The 15266-nt window shown below is 32.7% G+C and overlaps 1 protein-coding gene across 1 annotated transcript; it reads right to left on the bottom strand.

The window, feature by feature from the left end:
• Positions 1–276: 276 nt before the first annotated feature.
• On the bottom strand, positions 277–12076 carry LOC108486268 (phragmoplastin DRP1C). Its single transcript, XM_017790231.2, has 16 exons — positions 11719–12076; positions 11566–11629; positions 11105–11209; positions 7853–7954; positions 6701–6751; positions 6525–6586; positions 5099–5189; positions 4916–4980; positions 4393–4587; positions 4126–4245; positions 3961–4031; positions 3221–3446; positions 1606–1656; positions 1110–1350; positions 852–991; positions 277–597 (listed from the first exon to the last, which is right to left on the bottom strand). Exons 1-16 carry the CDS (start codon positions 11848–11850, stop codon positions 472–474), a joined length of 1842 nt encoding a protein of 613 aa, XP_017645720.1. The 5' UTR covers positions 11851–12076; the 3' UTR covers positions 277–471.
• Positions 12077–15266: the final 3190 nt, after the last annotated feature.

Genomic DNA, 15266 nt, shown 5'->3' with positions numbered 1-15266 from the left:
GTCAATTTGTAAGTTAAATTTTAAAAAAAAAAAACCTTGAGGGTCGAACTAACATGAGTACCAACTTAATAAAAAAAGTTTTAAGTACTAATTGTTGAGTTAAACTTAATAAGAGAAATATACAATGATGTAATAGAATCATTTCATATAATCCTTTGAAGTCATTCTAACATGTGATGCCAAAGTTGAAAAATATTATCGAAAACATAATAATAAAAAAAGCTTAATTAATTCATAACAAGCAACCCCATACACCCCGAAGAAAAAAAAAGTTAATTTGTTTGTTTATTTTAGTATATGATACTATCAAGACTTGAATCATGTTAAACAATAAGTTGGGCATTTTACTACGAGACACGTTGTTGACAGAATATGTTTGCTCATATGTAAAAGAATATAGAACGCTTAAATGGATGGATGTGGGAAAGAAAAAAATAAAAGAAAATGAAGATGGATATATATATAAATATATCATTTCCAGGCAACAGCATCAATCTCATCTCTAGCTGCTTTGTAAAGCTCCAGCCTTTTAGCAATCTGTGTTCTCTTTTCCATGAGTTGAGGGTCCTCATCCAACATTGCACTCAGTCGTTCCTTCTGCATAACCCACCCACCACAATTATTTATATACATATATATATATATATATATATTCCTTTCTGATAGATACACTTCAACAAGCACAGCGGCAGGGGAAGTTGTGAGTGAAGTGATTATTAACAACACCCAATAGATAACCTCTAAAATCGGTGCTCTCATATTCATGTTCTTTGGAACTTGCAATCAAATTTCTGTTAATGGAAGAGAATGATGTGCAACAGTAAAAAGTAATACAATAAACAGTAATTTACCTCTTTCCTCCCTACTTGGGCATAAAAGTGGGTCAACAGTGACCTCTTGGCCTCTCTCACTTGGCAATAAACCACAGCTTTAGGAATAGTATTCTTCAATGTATCAGAAACCATGGCTATATAAGCGCTAACATTTGATCCTGAACCAACAACACATATTTGTTGAAACAGTACTCTTAATTAAGGTGCTAAGAGGATCTTAGAGCATCACATTAGAGCATCACATGTAGTAACATAATCAACAGAAACTTCACATACCAATCCTTGCGAGAGAAGTATCATGGAAATGGTCATTATTAGGGCCAGGTGGGTTCCCATTCTTCTCTGGTTTCTTCTCTGGTGCTGCATGAAGCTTCCGGAAAAAATCAACCGTCAAGTAACTAGATTCCATCTCTACAAGCCGCACCACTGTTTTACGACTTTCTTCACGAAATCTTTCCAAAGCTTCATTTGCAGCAGTAGCTATGTCATTTTGAAGTGATGGGAATCGCTTCAGTTCCTGTAGTTGCATCGAATTTCCATATTATTATCTCATAAAGAAAATGTTGTGAATATTAGGTCAACTTCTAGGAACCCACAAGAGTAGAACGTAAAAACAAAATCTGCTCACACACATACACCTTTTCTTTGGCCCCGTTCATGTAAGAAATTTTCCAATCACTTAAAGTTGAAAAATCAGGGATGTTACTGAATTTATCTTATGCTAGTATTATTGAATTTCATGAATGAATGTTTCCAGCTAAGTGCTACTTACCTCTGTTTCAGCTATTGACTTCCTCACAAGTTCTTTCAAAACAAAATGCACCTGAAGATCAAAGCACATAATATTCAAGAATTGGTAATAAGGGTAAGATAAAAGTTTCACTTTTCTGCAAAATTATATAGGAAGGAGTAAATAGAAACCGCAATTAACAAGCTCTTAAAAGAAATACAAGCTAAATAACCCTCGTATGAGAGCTAGACTTGCGAGAATCAGACTTATAAACCTTCCACAAATAGCCTACTTAAAATATTCTTGTAAATTTTCCTGTTAGTCTACACGACAAACCAGCACCATATAATGTATACGCGATTGCCCAGAAAAGTCCACCAAATCATGTTTGATCACCCTTTTCAAGGAGCAACACCATTTCAAATAGAAAAGAGCAGATAACAAAAGAATATGAAACAAAAGCCTGAAATGTTATCCTCCTTCATAGAAAGGTTGTTAAGGCAGAAATCTTCTCCAGTCTGATATGTTATTTTTCACTCTTCTTTTACTTGTCTTCCAGAAACAGCTTTCTTTTCTAATTTCTAGTAGTAACAAGCCCAAGCTGTGGTTTTACCATTGCAGTGTCTCTAGGTTATTACATATATATCCTTTACGTGTCTCTCACACCTTTCATGTATCTAGAAACAAAGATAACTGAACTGGAGAGTTCAATGAACAAATCAATCAGTCCCAAATCTCACCACGTGCCTTTTCAAAAGAAACATTTGACTATTTTAGAACCGATGTAATGACAGAAGGACCCAATAAATTACACAAATACATTAAATAATTCTCTCCCTTCTATCCAGTAACATACTATTATACATTAGAGAAAATCCCTTTAAGCTTTCGTACCATGCATTGCTCCAATGCTAGCATGTCATTTTAGAACTTGAGGCTAAAAGCAATATCCAACGGTGAAACAGATCTAATACGACTTAAGAACATTACCTAAAGAAATAATTGTGATGTGAGGAAAGGATTGTGAAACATTTACCCCACACTAGAGCTTGTTATGCTAAGCCTTTTTTTCTCAGAAGAATGGATATTTTAAAAGGAAAGTCCAGTCTTAAGTTCAATTCTTACTGAATGCCTCTTCATTTCACAAGGCAGTCAAATGCTGCTCCTTACTACTAGCACGAGTTAACATGAAACCACCTATGAAAATGGATCAACTACTAGGGGTTTAAAATTTTACCAAATTAGCATGCTTAAGAAGTCAAGAAAATTAAGTTCAGTTTCAGTTTCAGGCTAAGACACCTCTTGATTTAGCAGCCAACCTCTCTCCAGAACATGTAGAGGGTTCAAACTCCCTCTTCCTGATATTCATCCTTAAAAGAGGAGAGAAGAAGGAATGGAGAATAAAAATTGAAAATTTTGAGTACATTAAACACGTGCCATTTTGAGTCTGTGTGTGTCTATTCAAACTAAAGGAATTACTAGCTGCATCTTTCCCAAAATTGAAAGTTAAGAAAGCAAAAAACACTAGTAAGAATGTTACAGCATCTACAGCGTGTCTGTGCGCACGCGCACGTGTCTATTCAAATAAAAGGAATTACTAGTTGCATCTTCACAATATTTAAAGTTAAACAAGCAACAGCACAAGTAAGAACATTACAGCATCTACAGAGGCTTCTGCTGGGCCCTTGAAATAGGTGATGGAACCATCAATGAGCCTCCTGTATCCTTGTTCTGGAGCAATCAAATGGGGCTGATAGCCATCGGCCTCAGTGACAACTTTCTGGACATTTTTTAATGAAAGATGACGATCAAAGGGGAGTTTCTTCAATGCAGCCGGCAATTGGTGGTCAAAAACTCCATATATCCTATCACCGCCAGGTCGCCTGAAGCAGCAACTTACCATTTAATTGTATAAAAGTTTAGGGGACAAATCTAAAATTATACTACAGGAAATGGCATAGCTGACCACATTCATAGGAAACATACTTTATAACTTTTAAGAAAAAAATGTCACAAGACTTCCAGAATTTCTAGTAAGTATCATCACTTTCATAGTTTACTATCTCTAGCAGAAGCAGATACTTCACATGCAAGCCAACCAGATAACACAGCCTAGTATGTTTCCTAATTTCCAGTACAACTATAGCTGAGATACTGAATAGTAAGAGGACAGAACAGAAGCTTTATAAGATTAAATAATGTGATTCCTTAATTGCAAATCTTACAATCACTAAAGGCACACAAATATGTGAATGTAATTTAAGAAATCAGGTGTTATAACTTAAGATTTTGAACTTAGAAAGTAGAAATACTTGAATAAGAATTGTGTAAGCTGACTAGTAAAAAAATCAAACTGTGGTATAGAAGTTTAAATGCTGAAAAAATTATGCACTTTACCCTCCATCCAGGTGCTCCTTGAAAACACGATCAAATGCACGGCAAAGTTCTAAAATCATGTACAACTGGGCCTGTACATACATTTAATACAGTTGAATGAACAGTTGAAGGAGTAACCCATTCACAAATAAAGAAAACTGATTCCAAAAAACCTAAAATTTTTACCCCTCCATCAGCTGCAACTGGCCTGCCAATGCGATCCAACTCTGCGTTGAGCTCATCAATTGTCTTATTAATCATAGAAATGATGCTTGGTATGCGCTGCCTGATAACAAGCTCTAAATGCTGAAATAGAGGAAATTTAAAAAAATAAAAATAATTAAAACAAATATACATACAAGGTCTCATAGATATTCAGTGAGATGTTAAGCTTCTGTGAGATATCAATATTAAAATTAACTGAAGCAACAAAAATAGAAAGATAAACAAGACCTGAGATAAAAGTTTTGCAAGATACTCTGATCCCATTTTGCTTGCCAAGTGTCCATAATCAGGGCTTGTTTCAAAATATTCACGCTCTTTTCGACGAGCAACAATCATATCAACATTCTTATTGATATCAGCTTGAGAACGATTCACAATTCCAACCCAAGGATGTTGTAGCCTATATGCCCTTCCTTCAAGAACCTGAATCAAGTAATCGTAAAGTTTGTGTCTTATGGTTTTAAAATCTACATGGGAGCTTTTCTAACTGATCTGCCATCATACATGACGATGAATCAATACCACACACGAAAGAAAAATAAGCATCCAAAAGAAATAATTTCAAATGGAGCCATTAGGCAATAAGGATATTTGAAATAAACCATGGACTTAAGAGGCATTGTCATGTAGGGTTCCATTTCAACGAGGATGATTTTGTTTAAACTGCTATCAAAATATAATTCTTCCATCACTTATTATAGAAACATTCTATGAGTGAGACGCCATGCAGTAAGTGTGGTTAAATACATACTTCTGTAGCATTTGTTCCCTTATCCATCAGATCAAGTTTTGTTAGCACCCCAAAAGTTCTTTCACCTGAATACACCGAATATAGTAAAAATGTAAATCTCCCTTGCTCACCAGTAAAATTCCCAATGCATAACAATGCTTCAGAAGAAATAAGAATATATGCATAAAGCTAATATTTAGCAACCTGATGGATCCACTTCTCTTGCAAGTTTTATGGCATCTGAAGTAGCAATGTCTTGATTAGCAGGAGTAATAGCCAATATGATGCAATTAGGCTGCAAAATTGAAAACAAACTCAGTGAGAAACATAAAGAATATACAAGAGCTGCAACATTAGGGCCAAAAGCAAATTGAGATGTTACTTGTTGAAGACATCAGAGACAAAACTAAAATCAATTGATCTCAAGTTGAAGGCGTAATATGTCATCAAAGCACAATGTTGCCTAGTTTGTTGATGTTATTGTTTGTTGTTGTTTATTTCTAGCTTTTGTTGCTGTTTATCTCTAGCTTTTGTTGCCCACTTTCTAAACCCATTTATATTAGTTGTTTGTATCACACCAAAATGTGGTGAAAGTGTTAGTTGTACCACATTCATTAAGTTTCAGAATTCTTGCAATCTTACATCCAGGTTTTGCCTCCCAAGTCCCCACCCATTGCTTAATCAGTGTCAAGATGGGTGCTTAACATGGTAGCAAAGCTCAGGGGCATTTTTTATGTTGTTTCTCGTTTGTTGCCCATTAGATGTCAATTTATTGCAATTGTAGTATTGGTCCTATACATGGGAGGAAGTGTTAACTGGTATTGTCCTCCAATAGCAAACTATCTACCTATTCTTGGTTGGTTTTAGGTAGGATGGGTAACAAGGTTGTTATCATCTTAATGTCAATTTTGAAGAACTAGAACTAGATTAAGAAATCTAAAGATTCTTTAAACAAAATTGAAAAACCTTTCCAAAAAGATTCTCTCTAAGGCAAACTTTTGAGTACAATAAATCAAGCTTAATTAGAAAACAGCTCCTCTTATACGAGAGAGACCAAAATGGAGAAAAACTTGTGGTGTGAAAACATTGTAATCCAAGAATACCAAGCATAATAATAGCCATATTCTCTATAATGGACTTACTCATAAAGTGGCATCTTATGATGTGTGAAAGGAAGTTCAAATAATATTGAATAGATAGTTGGAATGTAAATTTTGAGTGTTTCATGATTGCACCATTGGAGACAGAAATATGACCCTGGACAATTTAATTAAAACTCATGATTGCACATCTTATTTTTAGTGCAGATGCCTAGTCCAGTTTAATAATCATATATTTTATCAGTGTGCACCAGTTCCTAATAACACATATCATTTCAATCTATCCTGGATTAAAGCTTAGAAATTAATTCCATTTCCATCTATCTTTTTTTTGTGTGTTTAGACACAACCATCTTTTCCTTTCAAACTGGGATATATATGAAATAGTTTATTTCTAGTTTCCTGAATTTATAGGCACGCACTTGATTGAGTTCTATTTTCCTTGGTTATTGCAGGAATAGCTTACTCTGAGTCATATACATTTTAGCATCAAAAATCATATAACAGCTAGCAAGGGTCAAGAAACTCACCTTTTCAACATAAGAACGGACCATATTTTCAATATCTTCAACTATACTATCTGACTGTCCTTCTGCAAAAGCCATAGTGACATCGTTCATGATTAAGAATTTCGTATGTATGTTTACAAGGGAGATCAAATCCAAATCATTTTGTTTTGTCAAAATATAGAAGGTTTTGTTTTTACCTACGGCAACCTTTGTCAACCCAGGAAGATCTATAAGTGTCAAGTTGACAACTGTGGAAAAGAAAAAAGAGAAAAGGCGGCAAACATATTATAGAAAAAAAAATTGAACTAATAAACACCTTAAAAGGCTCATAACCAAATATCTTTAATTAGTGTCAAAAGGAAATCAAAACTTTACCAGAAGGAAACTTGAGAAAACAAGAATTAATAGTATAAATATAGTAATAAAAACATCACAGGAAAGAACAATCATAATGCAGAGCCACACTATCACATAGTTACATGCAATGTTGGCAGAGCCGCATGTAAGTTCCAGGCAAAGAGGGTATTCCCACATACCATGATTCTAATGGTATAGTCCAAGAATATATATAATTAAGCTACAATCTTTAAAGAGAGTGATATTTATGGAAAGTACCGTCACTACTCAGACAAGCAGTGTTATTCTCAATTTCATGTCTATATTTAGAGGAATAGAAAAAAGAGAAGTCAATGATATTTGACCCTTAATCCTTGAAAAACTTGGCATTTCAGTGGAAAATAAAAAAGATTTTCCAATATTTTTTAAACAATTGATTCAATAACTAAGCATGATTTTTTAGCTCTTATAAGATTGGGTTTATTTTCCATTGTTGTCACTTTCCTCAAACAAACAACAGCTGAAAGTACAAAAGTTGTATGGGCAATTTAATAGTAAAAGAGAGAGAGAGAGAAGAGGTCTGTCATTATAGAAATGGGATTTTTGAGATAGTGGAATAATAACTTCTACAAATCTAATTCATGTATATTTGAGGAGGAAAATGTTTAGCTTTTTCATGACTAAAGTTCCCAAGTTGATAATGGAATTGTCTTAATATTGAGAGCATAATTTAGCTTGTTCAGTAGAATAATCTGCTACAAAAACAATGAACTGCAGGGTAAAAGTACACAAGTGAAATACCAATGAAAAAATTACTATCCTTGATTCTTAACATTAGTTAACAGGTATTACTAAATTACCATGGATAGAACATATATATTAAAAGGACGTTCAAAAACTTAATATTAGCAAAAACACCAGAGCAGCATGTATATTTCATTTTTGGTCACTATTTTTGTCCAAGGAATAACTCGCATTAAGTATATAGTAAAGATGGAGGTATAAGTGCAGACCATTTGGAGAATATATGCTCAAGTGAATTGGAATATTGGAGATTTGCTTTGTCTTCCCAGTTATTCGATCTGTTTCATCTGAAATCTCCTTACGAACAGCAGCTGCATAAATGATATTCTTATCGGTTGTTAAAATATAATCATCTTGATTTTGATATATAAGAACATGAAAGCCAAATGTTTACATAAAAAACTAAAATTTAAATTTCAATAAATAAATAGAAACACTGAGTAAAGTAGGAGCAGCAGTCATATTTAAAGTAAAAACTGATTATGAAGAAGAACATGAAAACCAAATGTTTACATAAAAACTAAAACAAAAATTTAAATAAATAAATAGAAACACTAACTAAAGTAGGAGCAGCAGTCATATTTAAAGTAAAAACTGATTATAAAGAGAAGAAAAATAACAAACTAGAAAGTAGAAAGAAAAATGTTAATGAGGAGAGGAATGAAAACAATTAAATCTCATAAGGAAATTGTTCCAGTGCAAGTTGACTGCAACTTTAGATAGCTACTTGCAAGGTTGTTAAGCATGCTTGTTGAGTGCATTGGTGCATGAGATGACTATCAATCAGAGAGTTTTACCCGAAATAGAGTAGTAGAAAGTAAAAGCAACCTTTTATGTTCCTTCATTGTATGAAATTGTAGCTATTAGTACTATGAATAACGTGCTTAATGTATCCCATAAGTTAAAGTTACCGAGCCAACACTTAGCAGGGTTTGAAACAATCTAATCTAATATTAATAGAGCTAACAATATGATTTAACTAGTAAAGTTCACAAAAAATTCCAAATTAATGTCACTTCTTCAGAGCTACAACCAAGGAGCTTCTTACCTTAATGGAAAAGAATTTTTTTTCATTGGAATATACTTATTCTAAATGCCAAGTAACCTTTTTTCCTTCGCATTATGCATTTCAAGGATAGGACACAAAGAGGATGACTGAACATGCTAGTGAGTGGGTTGGTTTTACTACTTGAAGGTTCAAGGTGGAAAAGGTAGAGTCAAGAATTCTCCACCTAGATCATTCCTTTCCAAGTCAGTCATGTACAATACTAAGAGAATTTGGCTTTTTTCATCGTCAATTAGATCACCCTTCCTTCCCTATTCTTAAGTTAATGTTTCCTTCTTTATTCAAACAGTCAATTATGCAATTTTTTCATTGCAATGATCATGAACTTGCAAAGCATAAGCGTACCTGTTTTTCACCTAGGCAAGAAGAACCCTTCTTCCTTTTTTTCTCATCCATAGCAATATACGGGGATTGTAATCGGTTCCTAATATTTCAGGTGCTAAGTGGTTTGTGTATTTTATGATCACTATACCAAAGGAACATGGATCTATCTTTTATAAAATAAATGATGTTAATACTATGTTTCCCAATTTTTACTGCATGAAAAAATCACAATTTGAAGTTAGAATTAAAAGCTTTTTGTTTTGATAATGCAAGGAATTATTTTAATCAAAACCTCTCTCCCTTTTTTTTTCGAAAAGAAGGGATAATTCATGAATCCTCTCATGTCAACACATCTCAACAAAAAGGCATCACTGCACGAAAGAATGGCCATCTTCTAAATGTCACAAGAGCATTATTATCTCACAAAAATGTCACCAAACAGTACTAGGGAGTAGAGAGAGTCAATTTTAACTGTTGCAAGTCTCATTAATAGACTTCCAACAAAGGTCCTTGACTTCAGAAAACCAATAGACATGCTCACAAATATGTTTTCAAATTTCAACTCCTTAAACAATCTCACAATAGAGGAAACTTGATCCACATGCTATTCCGTGTGTCTTTATTGGAATTCTTCAATGCAAAAAGGGTACAAATGTTTTCATCCTCCTACTTAGAGAGTCTTGATTCAATTGATGTTACTTTTGATGAAAATGTGTCCTTTTTTAAACATTCTTTTGCTTTAGGGGAAGACTTTGATTGAAGATAAAGCAAAGGATCTGTTTTTTTTCTTGATTTTCCTAGTCAACCTCCAATCTTGGTCAAAACTCTTGATACCAATCAAATCCTAACTTCTATTGAGTCAATTCCTGGTGAGGCAATTTCCAGTGTTCTTATTAAGCTCGAGTGAACATCACTAATTAAGTCACCAAGGTTTAGGTGGACTGATGAAAGAGATGGGGGAAAAATGATAATACTCAACTACTACAGACATATTAGAGAAGGAAAGTACCTCTCTCTCAACCTATGCAGGTACAATCTCTTATTCAAGCAATTGTTCAAAACCCAAAAACATCTTTCATCCTATACAAAACACCATAACACCAGCCAACATTGATTGAAACCCAGAAACAGTGTCCAAGAAAATAGAAGACACAATACTGCTAGCTAACACTGATCAACCCTTTAATAGTGAACCAATTCAATTGAATACTAATGATCTACCAATGTACCCCTAGAAAAGGACCCAGAACCTACACAAAACAACCACTATACCTTTTCATGACCTACCAAAATCTATCCACAAGCCATAAAGCCTTTCTTAGTAACCTTCTGTCAGTCCCCATGCCGAGAAATTTATCTGACAGTAGGAGATAAGTGAGAGAATGCTATGAATGTGGAGATCGAAGCCCCAAAAAAGAATAAAACGTGCAAGTTGAATTGCTGAGAGGAAAAAATGTTGGGTGTACATGGGTTTTTTCTGTGAAATACAAGTTGGATGGTTTGGTAGAAAGGTATAAGGCAAGATTGATAGCCAAAGTTTGTACCCAAACCTATGGCATTGACTATCTTGATATTTTTGCTCAAGTTGCAAATATGAATTCGGCACATGTTTTGTTGTCTTTAGTTAGCAATCTCGACCGGAACTTATAGTAATTTGATACAAAAAAGTGTTTCTTCATTTCGATTTAAAAGAGGAAATCTAGCTAGAGGCTCCTCCTTGTTTTAAATCTAAAGAAGGTATGGTGTGTAAGTTGAAGAAGACACTCTATGGGCTTAAACAATCACCAAGGCCTTGGTTCAAAAAATTTGCAAATGTAATGATTACTTAGAATATAAACAAAACCAAGGAGACCACACTCTGTTTGTGATGCACTTGAAGGCAAGGGGAGTGACAGCAATGTTAGTATATGTGGATGATATTATTGTAACAAGTAATGATATAGAGGAGGCGTATTATCAAAGAAAAAAGAAGCAACTTAAACTGTTAAATGCCAGATTAGAACTTAAGAAATCGCAGGTAGATTACAAATTCAAAATGTTATATGATCGAGCATCCTAATGGATGTAGTACCGAAATCAGTGAACCTCCTCTTTGGTGCGTGAAGAAACTCTGCATATTCCGCCCCTGATTGTGTCTTATGAAGCTGCAACACCAACGGCCTCCGTGTAACAATCCCTTATAACGCAAGGGAGAAAAAAAAAATTAGATTTTGAAAGGAACATGTTCTTCATCATAACTAGTTCACATATCAACTAGGTATATGCCGTTTTAAATCATAAATACATAGTAGTGAAAACTTTGATTTAAAATTTGGAAGAGAGATCGTGGCAAATCACATTCACTATAGTCATACTCATGATCTGAAACTGTACTCAAATGATTTATTTGGCTAAAATTAGTAACATCGAATTAATATGTTTATTTCTAATTATATTGCCTTTCAAGCAGCAAGATCCAGCATTTAAGTGTTTTATTTCCCTATTATTCGTCGTTATTTTATTAAGATTCCCGGAAAATAAATGAAAATTTACCGGATCCACGAGGCAAGAAATCTCTCCCTACAATGCTCTCCAACACCGAAGATTTCCCAGAGCTCTAATTTCCAATGAAAAAAGAAAGAGTAAAAATAAAATCAACAATAAAAAAAAAAGACAGTAAAGGAATGGATTTAATAGGAAACAGACCTGGCCGCCAACAACAGAAACAGAAGGAAGAGCTTCCCATAGCGACATTCCTTGGCCGCCATGATCGCCGAGAACGGTGCAGGCTCTTTGGATTTTGTTTACGAGCCCGATCAAGCTCTCCATTGTCGCCATTTTTTAACGCAAGAAAAAAAGAAATGGAGGGTTTTGGATCTGACAAGAGAATGCCGGATCCAAAATGGGTTATTCGTATTTCGGATCAGAAAAATGGAAATGGAGAGCGAAACAGCGAGAAGAGAAATAAATAAATAAAGTGGAAAAACCGGTTGACAAAAGTAATGGATGCTTATTGCATGGATCAAGTGTATTTTACATATTTACAGTTTTTAAGCTTTTTTTTTTATATATATATATATCTTTTTCAATATTTGAAATTGAATATTTTCATAAATAAATAAAAAATGATATTCCTTCCTCCAACTCCCCTATTGTGATTTCTTTTCTTCTTTTTTTGACAACCCATTATCATTAAGCCGATTCTGACTTGTGTCACGAAAATGTGTGTCATCTTTCAAAATTTTGTTACCCAAAAACACACTTCACTTCTTGTAACTCTTTATATGAGAAACCACTTTACGATTCTGATTTCTTTTGAATTAATTTAGGAACTCTTATATAAAAAAGAGTCTTCGATCTGAAACGGAATAAATGTTAAAAATATGTGGATGTCAAAAAATTATGCTCACAATGCCACATCACATTTATTTTTAATTTTAAAGCATTTTGGAAGGAGAGTTCAAGTTTTTTTTGAAGGTTTTTTCTTTTTTTTTTTTTGGTTATATTTGCCTGAAGGATTGTGTTGTGTATAATTTGATTAAAATATGTTTATGTATGCTTTGAAATAATCCCACATCTCATTACAAATACATGATAAGTGTGATTCATTGTTAAATCAACAATTGATTTATTAGAAAATATTTTTTTTAAATTTAGGAAAATAATTTAATTTTAAAGAGAATATAAAAGCGCGACATATAATACGCGTTTTCATAGTGAAGATGTGTTTCGTAGGAAGCGCTTTTGTAACTTTTTTAATATATTAATTTTTTTGGTTAGATAGTTAAATGTTAGTAATTTTGTCCATATCTTATAGGACTCATTTTCACCTCTTCTCTTCAAAACTAACTTATTTTCTTAAATTAAAAAATAAATAAATGCGCCATTTCACTAATTTTTTTAAAAATTGGCTTTTTTTTTTCAAATTTGACCCGCATTTTCTTAGACAATTTTTATAGTATGGTATAATATTGTTAACTTATTTTAAGAACTCGATAAAACGCACTAATAAAAGTTGAAAGTAAACCTAATAGTTTATTGAAGCGTGCAGTATCTTTTCTTTTTATTAATTATATAAATATAATACAAATTATTAAAAATATTTTTATAAAATCAAATACGTTAATTTTAAACCCACTCAAGAGCTGTATTAAACATAGTGTATGATCGTTGAATAAAGTTTGAAAATATCTATACTTATAAATTGTGAGATTTAAATTTTGTACATAGTTAAAATTCAAATTATCTCACTTTTTTTAATTTAAGAATTTTAGTTAAATTATTAATATTAGTATTTTATAAGAAAAATAATTATTAATTTAATAGCATATTTGATAGTAAATAAATTCTTAAAAATATATCTATATGTTAAGTGTCAATTATGAAATTAAAATTTTTTGAATAATCTCATTATAAATCTCATTATAAGTTCTAATCATATTTATTTTTTTTGACAGAACGCCTAGAATTACCTATAGTCACTCTCCAACCTATAATAGGAAGATAATGTATTTTAATATATTTGAACTCATATCCTCCTATATTGACAATAATATCATGCCAATTAAATTAAAATTCAATTGACAAAAATTAATTAAAAAGTTTAAAAGAATTTTCTAACTTTTAAGAAAAAAAACTAAAAACATAATATTTGTCAAAGGCTAATATGACAAACTTTTTAAATAAAAATTATATTTATTTTATTATTGATGAAAATTAAATAAAATGAAATATTTTAACACTTAACACAAAGATGACAAGTGGTCCCACCCACCCTTATATTTGATATTTAACAGCTACATTTTAACCTTTGCTTTGCTTCATGACAAAGAATCCAATTAGTCCTTGTACATGAATTTTCCCACCTAGCTATTAACAACAAGAAAGTTTACAAATGGGAAACTGATCACATTTTTTTTTTCCTTCTAGACGATTCCTTATTTGAAGACAGTTTTAATTTAACCTATTTCTTATGTTTTGCATGTTACTATCCACTAATAATAGGCTTACGACTAAGGACCCTATTTTCACGATATTTGATATTTGATATTTGATCACCGAAACAAAGGAGATATTTTGTTTGGTATTACTTTTGACTGTTCAAAAGTTTTTGTTAGTGTCTGTTTTATATTTCAGTTGTACCATTGATATGTGGCAATCCGTTGTGGCATATTAGACCTCTTTCTATATTTAATGAGTTTGTTAAAGAGTAATTTTGTTATGTTTTTACTTAATTTTCATCTTGAGCACTTAAATAATAAAATGAGCAATTTAAGTATTTTATAGGACTTTGTGGGTCAAAGTAGGCCTAAAGGTAGACTAACATATTAGATGAGTGTGTAGGACATCACTTTAGGGCAAAAAGATAGTGGACTACTCTCGACGTTGCAACACGGAGCTGGGATGTTGCAACACAGCAAGCAGAATACATAAGGAGCAATTTGCCAAAGATGTTGTGATATAGACTATAGGGTGTCGCAACATTGAAGACATGCCCAAAGAAGCAATCTGCCATCAGTGTCGTGACACTGATGCGATGTGACCACTTAATGAAGCAAGGGTGTTTTTTTTCGTATTAGTCAGCTGTTTTAGGTCAAGAAGAGGCTATTAACCTAGGCCTATAAATAATATTGCTCAGAACTATTTAAGGAATTTTTCCCTCCCGTTTATTTTCATTTTCATTCTTAGTTTTAGATTTTACTTTTACTTTTTTAATTCTATTCTTGTTTTGTTCTTCGAGAGATTCGAATTGTGGATTCATCAGGTTTTGTCAAGGATTGCGCTTCAAGTTTCAATATATATTCAAGATCTTTCAAATCTCTTAATTTAATTTTGCAAATGTTTATGTTTCAATTCAAATCCAAGATGTTTGTTAGATTAATGAGTAACTAATTCCTTAAGAAGATTAGGGAGTGGATGTGAGATGAGTTGACTACTATGTGGAGTTTCATAAAGGATCAGTTGGTTAGGAAAAAAAAGAACTTAAACCCTAGGATTGACGACCCTAGGAAGTCATGTAGGTAGATATGAACTCGAAATATGGTATAGTCTACCATGAAAACCTTACCCTGACCCACTTTGACTTGTGATATCGAAAGATAAGTAGTCAAAGCCTTTAGATTTTATAATATTTACAATATGTTTCTATCGATATTTTATTCTTTCTTAAAAATTCCTTTTCATCATCACTTTATGAATTATCATAATATAATTTGGTTAGAGTGCTAATTAGACCTATTAGTGCAGGAATTAAG

The sequence above is a fragment of the Gossypium arboreum genome, chromosome 1 (genome assembly GCF_025698485.1).
Source record: "Gossypium arboreum isolate Shixiya-1 chromosome 1, ASM2569848v2, whole genome shotgun sequence".
In the NCBI taxonomy this organism is placed as follows: domain Eukaryota; kingdom Viridiplantae; phylum Streptophyta; class Magnoliopsida; order Malvales; family Malvaceae; genus Gossypium; species Gossypium arboreum.
The sequence above is the reverse complement of the archived record's forward strand: the minus strand, read 5'-3'. Positions and strand labels throughout refer to the sequence as shown.

What these genes read in the sequence shown, in the direction of transcription:
- LOC108486268 (XM_017790231.2), bottom strand. Translation starts at nt 11,850, where the DNA reads ATGGCGACAATGGAGAGCTTGATCGGGCTCGTAAACAAAATCCAAAGA. An exon ending in GTTGACAAAGGTTGCCGTAG is followed by an intron (nt 6,587 to 6,700) that starts GTAAAAACAAAA and finishes TGGCTTTTGCAG; the next exon opens with AAGGACAGTCAGATAGTATA. An exon ending in AAGGAGCACCTGGATGGAGG is followed by an intron (nt 3,447 to 3,960) that starts GTAAAGTGCATA and finishes TTGCTGCTTCAG; the next exon opens with GCGACCTGGCGGTGATAGGA.